Source organism: Osmerus eperlanus, chromosome 7 (assembly GCF_963692335.1).
Source record: "Osmerus eperlanus chromosome 7, fOsmEpe2.1, whole genome shotgun sequence".
NCBI lineage: Eukaryota > Metazoa > Chordata > Actinopteri > Osmeriformes > Osmeridae > Osmerus > Osmerus eperlanus.
This window is the reverse complement of record NC_085024.1, coordinates 1,136,192-1,148,226: the sequence shown is the minus strand read 5'-3', so window position 1 is coordinate 1,148,226 and position 12,035 is coordinate 1,136,192. Positions and strand designations below refer to the sequence as shown.

General features: G+C 51.3%; 1 protein-coding gene across 1 annotated transcript in view; it reads left to right on the top strand.

Moving 5' to 3' along the window:
- myom3 (myomesin 3) overlaps positions 1 to 12,035 on the top strand; it is a 57,825-nt gene that overhangs the window by 41,636 nt on the left and 4,154 nt on the right. The window contains exons 23-34 of the mRNA XM_062466136.1: positions 648 to 784; positions 1,715 to 1,859; positions 4,149 to 4,208; positions 4,480 to 4,547; positions 5,309 to 5,419; positions 5,654 to 5,741; positions 6,127 to 6,165; positions 7,327 to 7,432; positions 9,363 to 9,526; positions 10,006 to 10,042; positions 11,056 to 11,078; positions 11,200 to 11,255. Of these exons, the coding sequence (XP_062322120.1) occupies positions 648 to 784; positions 1,715 to 1,859; positions 4,149 to 4,208; positions 4,480 to 4,547; positions 5,309 to 5,419; positions 5,654 to 5,741; positions 6,127 to 6,165; positions 7,327 to 7,432; positions 9,363 to 9,526; positions 10,006 to 10,042; positions 11,056 to 11,078; positions 11,200 to 11,255 (1,034 nt within the window). The remainder of the gene's footprint in view (positions 1 to 647; positions 785 to 1,714; positions 1,860 to 4,148; positions 4,209 to 4,479; positions 4,548 to 5,308; positions 5,420 to 5,653; positions 5,742 to 6,126; positions 6,166 to 7,326; positions 7,433 to 9,362; positions 9,527 to 10,005; positions 10,043 to 11,055; positions 11,079 to 11,199; positions 11,256 to 12,035) is intronic.

Here is a 12,035-nt window from a genome sequence, read left to right as displayed (position 1 = left end):
CCCCTATCCTCACCCTACCCCACACACCCACCTTACCTTACCCTACCCCTATCCTCACCCTACCCTACCCCACACACCCACCTTACCCTACCCTACCCCTATCCTCACCTTACCCTACCCCACACACCCACCCTACCCTACCCCTATCCTCGCCCTACCCTACCCCACACACCCACCTTACCCTACCCTACCCCTATCCTCACCATACCCTACCCCACACACCCACCTTACCCTACCCTACCCCTATCCTCACCCTACCCCACACACCTACCCCCACCCTACCCTACCCTACCCCACACACCCCCATCTTCACCCTAACCCTAATCCTAACACATGAAAGATACTCACATTCCCAATCATCAACACATAAAGGATGTTACACACAACAGATATTCAACCACCGACAGAACTTCTTCCTGTGTAGCTCAAGTCTCCCACTACCTCCCCATGTCCCCTCCTCCCTCCCCCTCCCTCCCCCTCCCACTCTCCATCCCTCCTCCCACCTCTCCTCCTCCCTCCCCCTCTGTCCCTCCCTCTCCCTCCCTCTCTCCATCCCTCCTCCCACCTCTCCTCATCCCACCCTCTCTTCCTCCCTCCCTCCGCCTCCTTCCTGTCTCCCTCCCTCCCCCCTTCCCTCCCCCCTTCAGTGATTGGCCTGCGTAGTGGCTGGCAGGTGGAGGTGGGGGAGAAGGGGGGTGTGCGTCTCTGGATGCAGACGGAGAGTCTGACCAGCGCAGCAGAACTCTGCCTCATCCTCAACGACAGAGAGATCTCCAGCACCGCGGTGAGGAGCACACACACACACATATACACACACACACACACACACATACATACACACACACACACACATATACACACACACACACACACACACATACACACACACACACACACACACACACACACACATATACACACACACACACACATACACACACACATATACACACACACACACACACACATATACACACACACACACATACACACACACACACACATACACACACAGAGCTGCTGTCTGGCTGCTGGCCTGGTCTGACCACACACACCACACACACACACCACCGGCTGGCTTAGAAGGTGGCTCCATACCTGTGTGTGTGTGTGTGTGTGTGTGGTGTGTGTGTGAGTGTGTGTGTGTGTGTGGTGTGTGTGACTGTGTATAATGTGTTAGTGTGTATATTTGGGTGTGTATAATGTGTGTGTATAATGTGTGTGTGTGTATGTATGTGTGGGTGTATAATGTGTGCGTGAGTGTGTATAATGTGTGTATAATGTGTGTGTGTGTGTGTGTGTGTGTGTATAATGTGTGTGTGTATAATGTGTGTGTATAATGTGTGTGTGTATAATGTGTGTGTATAATGTGTGTGTGTGTATAATGTGTGTGTGTGTGTGTGTGTATAATGTGTGTGTGTGTGTGTGTGTATAATGTGTGTGTGTATAATGTGTGTGTGTATAATGTGTGTGTGTGTGTGTGTGTGTGTATAATGTGTGTGTGTATAATGTGTGTGTGTGTGTGTGTGTGTGTGTGTGTGTGTGTATAATGTGTGTGTGTATAATGTGTGTGTGTGTGTGTGTGTATAATGTGTGTGTGTATAATGTGTGTGTGTATAATGTGTGTGTGTATAATGTGTGTGTGTGTGTGTGTGTATAATGTGTGTGTGTATAATGTGTGTGCGTATAATGTGTGTGTGTGTGTGGTCCGCAGGCCCGTAAGGTCACCCTGGACAGGGGGAGTGGGGTGGTGGAGGTGCTGCTGGAGCCGCTGGGTGAGCAGGACCAGGGCTCCTACACCGCTCAGCTCCGAGACGGCCGGGCCAGGAACCAGTTCACCCTGCTGCTGGTGGACCACAGTGAGTCAGGCTGTTTCATGAGACCAAACAGTATAACCCTGCTGCTGGTGGACCACAGTGAGTCAGGTTGTTTCATGAGACCAAACAGTATAACCCTGCTGCTGGTGGACCACAGTGAGTCAGGTTGTTTCATGAGACCAAACAGTATAACCCTGCTGCTGGTGGACCACAGTGAGTCAGGTTGTTTCATGAGACCAAACAGTATAACCCTGCTGCTGGTGGACCACAGTGAGTCAGGCTGACCAAACAATACAACACTTTTTCACTACAAAAGTATGTTTAAGAATGAAAAATAAATGCTGCAATTTGCTTCAGTATGCTTTATGTGTGTTTTACGTATCTTTGTATGTAGTACCAGGGCTGGACTGGGACCGAAAATCGGCCCTGGCATTTGTAGCGGGGTTTGCTCGCTTAAGATTAGCAATACTTAATTTATAATAAAGTATGTAGTTCTTGTGGGCACCACCTCTTATTGTTAAAGGGATAGAGGAAACCTTATTGAATAATATTTAAATAATAGCCTTCGTAATAATCAGTCTAATCTTGAGTCGTGAATTCTATGAAAGTAGAGCAGATCAGATAACGTGAGTGATACGCGAATATTATACACAATGATTTATTTAGGAGAATGTAATTATAATGAACAAATACCAGATAAGTTATGGGTTAGTCAGAGTAGTACAGTGGCTGGATGCAAATGAGGGCGAGCAACACAATGGCTGTGTAGAGCGCGTGTAAAGGGGGGAGGGAGAGAGAGAGAGGGGTAGAGAGGGACAGGTAGGCCTTTGTGGGAACAATGGACGAGCAAGGGCAACTGATTTAGCAAGGGTTAAGCTAACTCATTTGTAAAATACAATCAAACATCAACAATTTAATCACAACATGCCAATATGTCACAGGTAAGAAATATTGCAAATCGTAGTTACTTTTGCTGGTTTGAAGAAAGGTAGAGTCAATGGTTTCGTTATCGTCCAACGAAAATAGAACAACGGAATCTTTGGCCAAAGTTCCGGGCGCTCAGTGAATTTGCAGGTTGAGAGGAATAGTTTAGAAATGTCGCGAGCACTTCAGTTTAATCCTACGAACAAGCGGGGGTGATTGTACGTTTGGGGGTTTTATACTCCAAAGGAAAAGGGGGGGTCCCCGTGAAGGTGACCTCTTTCATTGGTCAGTTTTCCCCCACCTGGGCGTCGTCCTGAGATCTGCCTAGGTGTGAAGTGGCTGATAACTTTTCAGAGTTCAGCTATTTCAAATGTCCATGTATTGCTTATACTTCGAAATATAACAATACAACATTAATAAATGGTTTAGTTTGTAGATTAGAATCATTTTGATATCAAGATTGACTGATTTATCATAACAGGGAAGGAAGTTACATTAAAACATCAAATTATGTCAACACAGCATTAAAGGGAAAGCATACATTATAACACATCAACTACTGTCATTGAAATAGTGTCCATGAGCCATGTAGTCCTTGAGAATATGTTTGTAAATCCAGAAAAGTTAGTTCTTCCTTAAAATCCTTTGTCTCCATACTGTAAGGCCATTTTGGTCTACTTTCTGACCCCATGCTGGGCCAGAAGCTTTGAAGCTCCTGCTCTGGAGATAAGGACAAAGGAGGAAAACCCCCTTTCTCCTTGTCGGGGGTAGGGGAAAGGTGTGATGGTACGTGGTTTGTCTGTGGACTGTGCTACACATTATTGGGTTAAGGCGGCCCACCCCCCCCCCCCTTTAACGATGACAAACCATGTTAGGCATTAGCCAACAGCTTGTGTCTTCTTGGATTTGACACACAACCAGCCAGCCAAAAGTGCGTCGGCCCACCGGGCAAATGCCCGGTATGCCAGATGGCCAGTCCAGCACTGTGTAGTACTGTAATATACGTACTTTTGAAAATTACAAAGTTGAAACCTACACCCAAATGATCAATGATAATGAAATTGCATGTAAGTACAAAAAACTACAAGTATAGTGTAATCACTCATGCTGCATGGTAGGCTACTGTGATTGTTCTAGTTCTCCCTCTCTCCTGTATTTGGCCATAATTGTGGCCCTTATCTCATCAGAGACCTCGTTCTTGGTCTTCCTCTCCCTTGTCCTCCACATCTTCTCCCTCTCCCTGCCTCTTCTTTCCCACCAACCTGTCTTCCTTGTTTCCAAACTTCCAAATCATTCCAAAGCCGCCCTCTTTTGTCTGTATGGCTATGAGACTAAAAACTGCCAAAAATTCCAATCAGCAGTCTGTGTGTGTATGTGTGTGTATGTATGTGTGTGTGTGTGTTCCAGAGTTCCGTCAGACGCTGGCTCAGTCCCAGGCTAACAGACTGGACTACAAGAGAAAGTCAGGTGAGAGGTCACTGTTCCAGACCAGTGCTTCAGCCCCCCCTGCCCTGCATGTTTTACATGTTTCCCTGCTCCAACACACCTGAATCAAATTATTGGGTCAATATCTGGCTTCTGAAGAGCTTCATAACGGCCATTCATTTAATTCAGTTGTGTTGGAGCAGGGAAACATGTAACACATGCAGGACAGTGGGTTGAGAAGCACTTTCAGCCTCTGGGTTATGTGGGGCTGTGGTTCAGAGCAGGCAGGTGATCATGTCCTCTTGCCCCCCAGGCCCGTACTTCCAGAAGTTTCTCTCCTGGCTCATCACAGAGCAGTGTGAGCTCATCATCAGCTGCAGGGTCAGTAGCAGTCTGATGCTAACCCTGTAGCAGTCTGGTGCTAACCCTGATGCTAACCCTGTAGCAGTCTGATGCTAACCCTGTTGCTAACCCTGTAGCAGTCTGATGCTAACCCTGATGCTGACCCTGTAGCAGTCTGATGCTAACCCTGATGCTGACCCTGTAGCAGTCTGATGCTAACCCTGATGCTAACCCTGATGCTAACCTTGTAGCAGTCTGATGCTAACCCTGATGCTAACCCTGTAGCAGTCTGATGCTAACCCTGATGCTAACCCTGTAGCAGTCTGATGCTAACCCTGATGCTAACCTTGTAGCAGTCTGATGCTAACCCTGATGCTAACCCTGTAGCAGTCTGATGCTAACCCTGATGCTAACCCTGTAGCAGTCTGATGCTAACCCTGATGCTAACCCTGTAGCAGTCTGATGCAAACCCTGATGCTAACCCTGTAGCAGTCTGATGCAAACCCTGATGCTAACCCTGTAGCAGTCTGATGCTAACCCTGATGCTAACCCTGTAGCAGTCTGATGCTAACCCTGATGCTAACCCTGTAGCAGTCTGATGCTAACCCTGATGCTAACCCTGTAGCAGTCTGATGCTAACCCTGATGCTAACCCTGTAGCAGTCTGATGCTAACCCTGATGCTAACCCTGTAGCAGTCTGATGCTAACCCTGATGCTAACCCTGTAGTAGTCTGATGCTGTGACCAGCTGGTCACATGTCATCTCACTGTTCTCTAATCTGAGCCCATTTCTGTTCCCAGGTGACGAACGCCAACAGAGACACAGTTGTGAGGTGGTTTAAGGATGGAGTTGAGATCTCCAGCGCTTTGTATGAGCCATCATCTGGAGACAGCTCTCTTACCATACCCCAGGTACACACACACACACCCCCCAGGTACACACACACACACCCCTGAGGTACACACACACCCCTCAGGTACACACACACACCCCTCAGGTACACACACACCCCTGAGGTACACACACACACACACACCCCTCAGGTACACACACACACACCCCTCAGGTACACACACAATGTTGTTGTGTGCCATGTGTTGTAGTGTACTGTGTTGTTGAGCTGGCTGTGTGTCCTGGCTGGTCAGGTGACCAAAAAGGAGGCAGGTACCTTCAGGGCCGTGGTGTCTGACAGCAGAGGACAGGATGTGAGCACCCTGGAGATGCTGGAAGACGGTGAGAAGAACACACACACACACAATACACACACACTCACACATATTATACACACACTCACAATATACACACACAAACACTCACAATACACACACACACACGTCTTTCAAATTTGTCAATATTGTTTTTATTTCTGTGTGAGAGTGGCAGGCCTGTGAGAAGGGTTCCTTCTCCAGAACCCTGTCACGTTATGTCTGTTCCTACCAGAGGGCGTGGTGTGGAACCCTCTCATGCTGCAGCATGCTGAACGCACAGAGGGCGTGGTGTGGAACCCTCTCATGCTGCAGCATGCTGAACGCACAGAGGGCGTGGTGTGGAACCCTCTCATGCTGCAGCATGCTGAATGCACAGCCTGACGACGTCCTCATTCTTTGTTTGTTTACAGAGTACGACAAGCTTCTCCAATACCTGAGTAAACAGTGTGGTGAGTTAATGGAGACTGTCCTGGTGTAGAAACACTCAACACACCCTCTCCCCTTCCAGGCACCCCTCTCCCCTTCCAGGCATCCCTCTCCCCTTCCAGGCACCCCTCTCCCCTTCCAGGCACCCCTCTCCCCTTCCAGGCATCCCTCTCCCCTTCCAGGCACCCCTCTCCCCTTCCAGGCACCCCTCTCCCCTTCCAGGCACCCCTCTCCCCTTCCAGGCATCCCTCTCCCCTTCCAGGCATCCCTCTCCCCTTCCAGGCACCCCTCTCAACTTCCAGGCACGCCTCTCCCCTTCCAGGCACGCCTCTCCCCTTCCAGGCACCCCTCTCCCCTTCCAGGCACCCCTCTCCCCTTCCAGGCATCCCTCTCCCCTTCCAGGCATCCCTCTCCCCTTCCAGGCACCCCTCTCCCCTTCCAGGCACGCCTCTCCCCTTCCAGGCACGCCTCTCCCCTTCCAGGCACGCCTCTCCCCTTCCAGGCACCCCTCTCCCCTTCCAGGCACCCCTCTCCCCTTCCAGGCATCCTGAGCTACAGCTCTCCAGCAGGGGTGATGGCTAACATTCAGAACATTAACATTCAGATCATTAACATTCAGATCATTAACATTCAGACATTCATTCATGCATGAATTCATAGAGTTGGGTTTGATCCTGACAGAAAGAGAGCCTTGTTACTGTATAATCACTGCTCCACAGATGTGACTATAGTACCCTCTCCCCCCCCCCCTCCCCCCCCCCACACACACACACGCAGAGCAGAGCAATTCTCCATGTTGTGACTTGTTGGAGACATGTCTCTCTCTCCCCCCCCCCTCCCCCCCCCACACACACACACAGAGCAGAGCAATTCTCCATGTTGTGACTTGTTGGAGACATGTCTCTCTCTCCCCCCCTCCCTCCCCCCCCACACACACACACACACGCAGAGCAGAGCAATTCTCCATGTTGTGACTTGTTGGAGACATGTCTCTCTCTCCCCCCCCCTCCCTCCCCCCCCACACACACACGCAGAGCAGAGCAATTCTCCATGTTGTGACTTGTTGGAGACATGTCTCTCTCTCCCCCCCTCCCTCCCCCCCCACACACACACGCAGAGCAGAGCAATTCTCCATGTTGTGACTTGTTGGAGACATGTCTCTCTCTCCCCCCTGTCTCCCCCAGCACTGTCGGCCAGTCCCCTGAGGGTTCAGTGCACTGCTGAAGGCTTCAAGCTGTACTGCTCTCTCAGATACTACCTCAGCTGCATGAAGACCAGCTGGAGCCTCCAGTGAGTGGCATCACCTGGCTCCTCTCCCATCCCATGGGTGACTGGCTGGCTGGCTGTCTGTCTGGTTGACTTGCTGGCTGGCTGTCTGTCTGGTTGACTGGCTGGCTGTCTGGTTGACTGGCTGGCTGTCTGGTTGACTGGCTGGCTGGTTGACTGGCTGGCTGGCTGTCAGGGCTGGTTGACTGGCTGGCTGGCTGGTTGACTGGCTGGCTCTCTGTTGGGCTGGTTGACTGGCTGGCTGGCTGGTTGACTGGCTGGCTCTCTGTTGGGCTGGTTGACTGGCTGGCTGGTTGACTGGCTGGCTGACTGGTTGACTGGCTGGCTGGTTGACTGGCTGGCTGGCTGTCAGGCTGGTTGACTGGCTGGCTGGTTGACTGGCTGGCTGGCTGTCAGGCTGGTTGACTGGCTGGCTGGTTGACTGGCTGGCTGGCTGTCAGGCTGGTTGACTGGCTGGCTGGTTGACTGGCTGGCTGGCTGTCAGGCTGGTTGACTGGCTGGCTGGTTGACTGGCTGGCTGGCTGGTTGACTGGCTGGCTGTCAGGCTGGCTGGTTGACTGGCTGGCTGGTTGACTGGCTGTCAGGCTGGTTGGCTGGCTGGTTGACTGGTTGACTGGCTAGCTGTCAGGCTGGCTGGCTGGTTGACTGGCTGGCTGGTTGACTGGCTGTCTGGCTGGCTGGTTGACTGGCTGGCTGGTTGACTGGCTGTCAGGCTGGCTGGCTGGTTGACTGGCTGGCTGGTTGACTGGCTGTCAGGCTGGCTGGCTGGTTGACTGGCTGTCAGGCTGGCTGGCTGGTTGACTGGCTGGCTGGTTGACTGGCTGTCTGGCTGGTTGGCTGTCAGGCTGGTTGGCTGGCTGGTTGACTGGTTGACTGGCTAGCTGTCAGGCTGGCTGGCTGTCTGGCTGGCTGGCTGGTTGACTGGCTGTCAGGCTGGCTGGCTGGTTGACTGGCTGTCAGGCTGGCTGGCTGGTTGACTGGCTGGCTGGCTGGTTGACTGGCTGGCTGTCAGGCTGGCTGGTTGACTGGCTGGCTGGTTGACTGGCTAGCTGTCAGGCTGGCTGGCTGTCTGGCTGGCTGGCTGGTTGACTGGCTGGCTGGTTGACTGGCTGTCAGGCTGGCTGGCTGGTTGACTGGCTGGCTGGTTGACTGGCTGTCTGGCTGGTTGGCTGTCAGGCTGGTTGGCTGGCTGGTTGACTGGTTGACTGGCTAGCTGTCAGGCTGGCTGGCTGTCTGGCTGGCTGGCTGGTTGACTGGCTGGCTGGTTGACTGGCTGTCAGGCTGGCTGGCTGGTTGACTGGCTGGCTGGTTGACTGGCTGTCTGGCTGGTTGGCTGTCAGGCTGGTTGGCTGGCTGGTTGACTGGCTGGCTGTCTGTCTGTTGGGCTGGTTGACTGGCTGGCTGGCTGGCTGGTTGACTGGCTGGCTGTCTGTCAGGGCTGGTTGACTGGCTGGCTGGTTGACTGGCTGGCTGTCTGTTGGGCTGGTTGACTGGCTGGCTGGTTGACTGGCTGGCTGTCGGGCTGGTTGACTGGCTGTCTGTCTGGTTGACTGGCTGGCTGGTTGGCTGGCTGTCTTGCTGACTGGCTGGCTGTCAGGGCTGGTTGACTGGCTGGCTGGCTGGCTGGTTGACTGGCTGGATGGATGGCTGGCTGTCTGTCAGACTGGTTTCATCACTGACATAAACGGTTGAAATCACAAATGCAGGCCCATGCCGCCCCCTTCTGGTTGTTTGTGTGATAACCAGATTTAGCAGGTAACAAGTTTGTTCCTGGTTCTGTGGAAGTACTGGAGGCTAAATATTCTCATGAAAAGAGAGACAAAGTAACAACTAAAACCAACACACCATCACAGCTGACACCATCACACTTGATGGCAACTTCTTGATCTGCAGTCAGATGCTCTAACCACTAACTCACACCCCCGTCCACCAGGGAGAAGCGTATTGACCAGGATCCCAGAGCCAAGCCAGGCAGCAGCATGCAGAAACTGTGGCTCCAGATCCTGGCTCCCACTGAGAGCGACAAGGGAAAGTACACTCTGGAGATGTCTGATGGGCAGGAGACACACAAGCGCTCGCTCGACCTCTCCGGGCAAGGTAAGTCTGCTCTGCACACCGTGCTGGGCAGGAGACGCTGTCACACGGTCAGTCTGCTCTGCACACTGTGCTAGGCACGGTGTGCAGAACTCGTCACACACTTCACTACATCGGTGCCGTAATGCTTCCAGAAGTACGGAGTCAGGTGGCTGAGCGGTTAGGGAAGCGGGCTAGTAATCTGAAGGTTGTCAGTTCGATTCCCGGCTGTGCAAAATGACGTTGTGTCCTTGGGCAAGGCACTTCACCCTACTTGCCTCGGGGGGAATGTCCCTGTACTTACTGTAAGTCGCTCTGGATAAGAGCGACTTACTTGTAGCTAAATGACTACATGTAAGTACTCAACATGTAAGTTGAGTACTTACATGTAAGTACTCAACTGTCCTCCCAGCCTTCAAGGTGTTTAGTCACACATGTAGGTGTTTAGTCACACATGTAGTAGTTAGTCTAGTGGTGTTGTGAACTGTGTCTCTGTGCTCCAGTGTTTGCAGACGCGTTGCTGGAGTTCCAGAGGCTGAAGTGAGTTCCCCCAGGCCTGATCTGCTGTGGTTGTGTTTATTGTTGTGTGTAGCAGCTGTGGTTGTGTTTAATGTTGTGTGTAGCAGCTGGGGTTGTGTTTATTGTTGTGTGTAGCTGCTGTGGTTGTGTTTAATGTTGTGTGTAGCAGCTGTGGTTGTGTTTAATGTTGTGTGTAGCAGCTGTGGTTGTGTTTAATGTTGTGTGTAGCAGCTGTGGTTGTGTTTAATGTTGTGTGTAGCAGCTGTGGTTGTGTTTATTGTTGTGTTGTTGTGTGTAGCAGCTGTGGTTGTGTTTATTGTTGTGTGTAGCAGCTGTGGTTGTGTTTAATGTTGTGTTGTTGTGTGCAGCAGCTGTGGTTGTGTGTAATGTTGTGTTGTTGTGTATAGCAGCGTCCACTACTAGAATTGCAATGCCCTGTGTTACCTTGTGTGATCTGTGCAAATAGCCATTAAAAAAACTTTGGACTTTGAACCTCTAACCTTCTCCGCTCCGCACACCCTGGCCTCCACACTCACCAGCAAAATCCTCCCAAGACACATGCCACATTTTTTAAATGATTTCAAAAATGATACCAAAAATATATTTTGTGGATAGAAATGTCAAGCTATGTTTAGTTTTATTGTTCTGGCTATTTCTTAACTGGCTATTCCTGAGAGCACAGAAAGTCCCCTTGAATGGTTTTCTGTGTTTCTCTCTCCCAAACCAGCATCCACTACAGTGGACACACAGTGGACACACAGTGGACACACTGTGGACACACTGTGGACACACAGTGGACACACAGTGGACACACTGTAACTAACCATGTGGCTGGGGTTTCCTCTACATTAAATCAGGCACGCTAACTGTACTAACTGTACTGGACTTAATGACATTGGCCGGGTTTCCCAGATTCGTTAAGAAGCTCTTAACGCTAAGAGCTTCTTAAGAGCATTCTAATCTGGGAAACCCGGCAATTGTGTGTAAGACAATTTGACATGTGCACCAAATTTATAACTGTTTCTATTCTCAAGGCAAGTGGCAGTGGCAGAGAAGAGTGAGTATGCCCCTGTTCTACTTCTGTACTTCTGAGCCTCATGTGTTCATAGCAGGGGATTCCTCTGCCTCCTGTGTTCATAGCAGGGGATTCCTCTGCCTCATGTGTTCATGTTTTTCAGATTGCGCCAGAGTGACAAAAGGCCTTCCAGATGTTGTTGCCATCATGGAAAATAAGGTACCGTGTCACTGTCACCAAGCGCAGACCACATCACTGTCACCTACAGCAGACCACATCACTGTCACCTAGAGCAGACCACATCACTGTCACCTACAGCAGGCCACATCACTGTCACCTACAGCAGGCCACATCACTGTCACCTACAGCAGGCCACATCACTGTCACCTAGAGCAGGCCACATCACTGTCACCTACAGCAGGCCACATCACTGTCACCTACAGCAGGCCACATCACTGTCACCTACAGCAGACCACATCACTGTCACCTACAGCAGACCACATCACTGTCACCTAGAGCAGGCCACATCACTGTCACCTAGAGCAGGCCACATCACTGTCACCTAGAGCAGGCCACATCACTGTCACCTACAGCAGACCACATCACTGTCACCTAGAGCAGGCCACATCACTGTCACCTACAGCAGGCCACATCACTGTCACCTAGAGCAGGCCACATCACTGTCACCTACAGCAGACCACATCACTGTCACCTACAGCAGACCACATCACTGTCACCTACAGCAGGCCACATCACTGTCACCTAGAGCAGGCCACATCACTGTCACCTACAGCAGGCCACATCACTGTCACCTACAGCAGACCACATCACTGTCACCTAGAGCAGGCCACATCACTGTCACCTACAGCAGGCCACATCACTGTCACCTAGAGCAGACCACATCACTGTCACCTACAGCAGGCCACATCACTGTCACCTACAGCAGGCCACATCACTGTCACCTAGAGCAGACCACATCACTGTCACCTAGAGCAGACC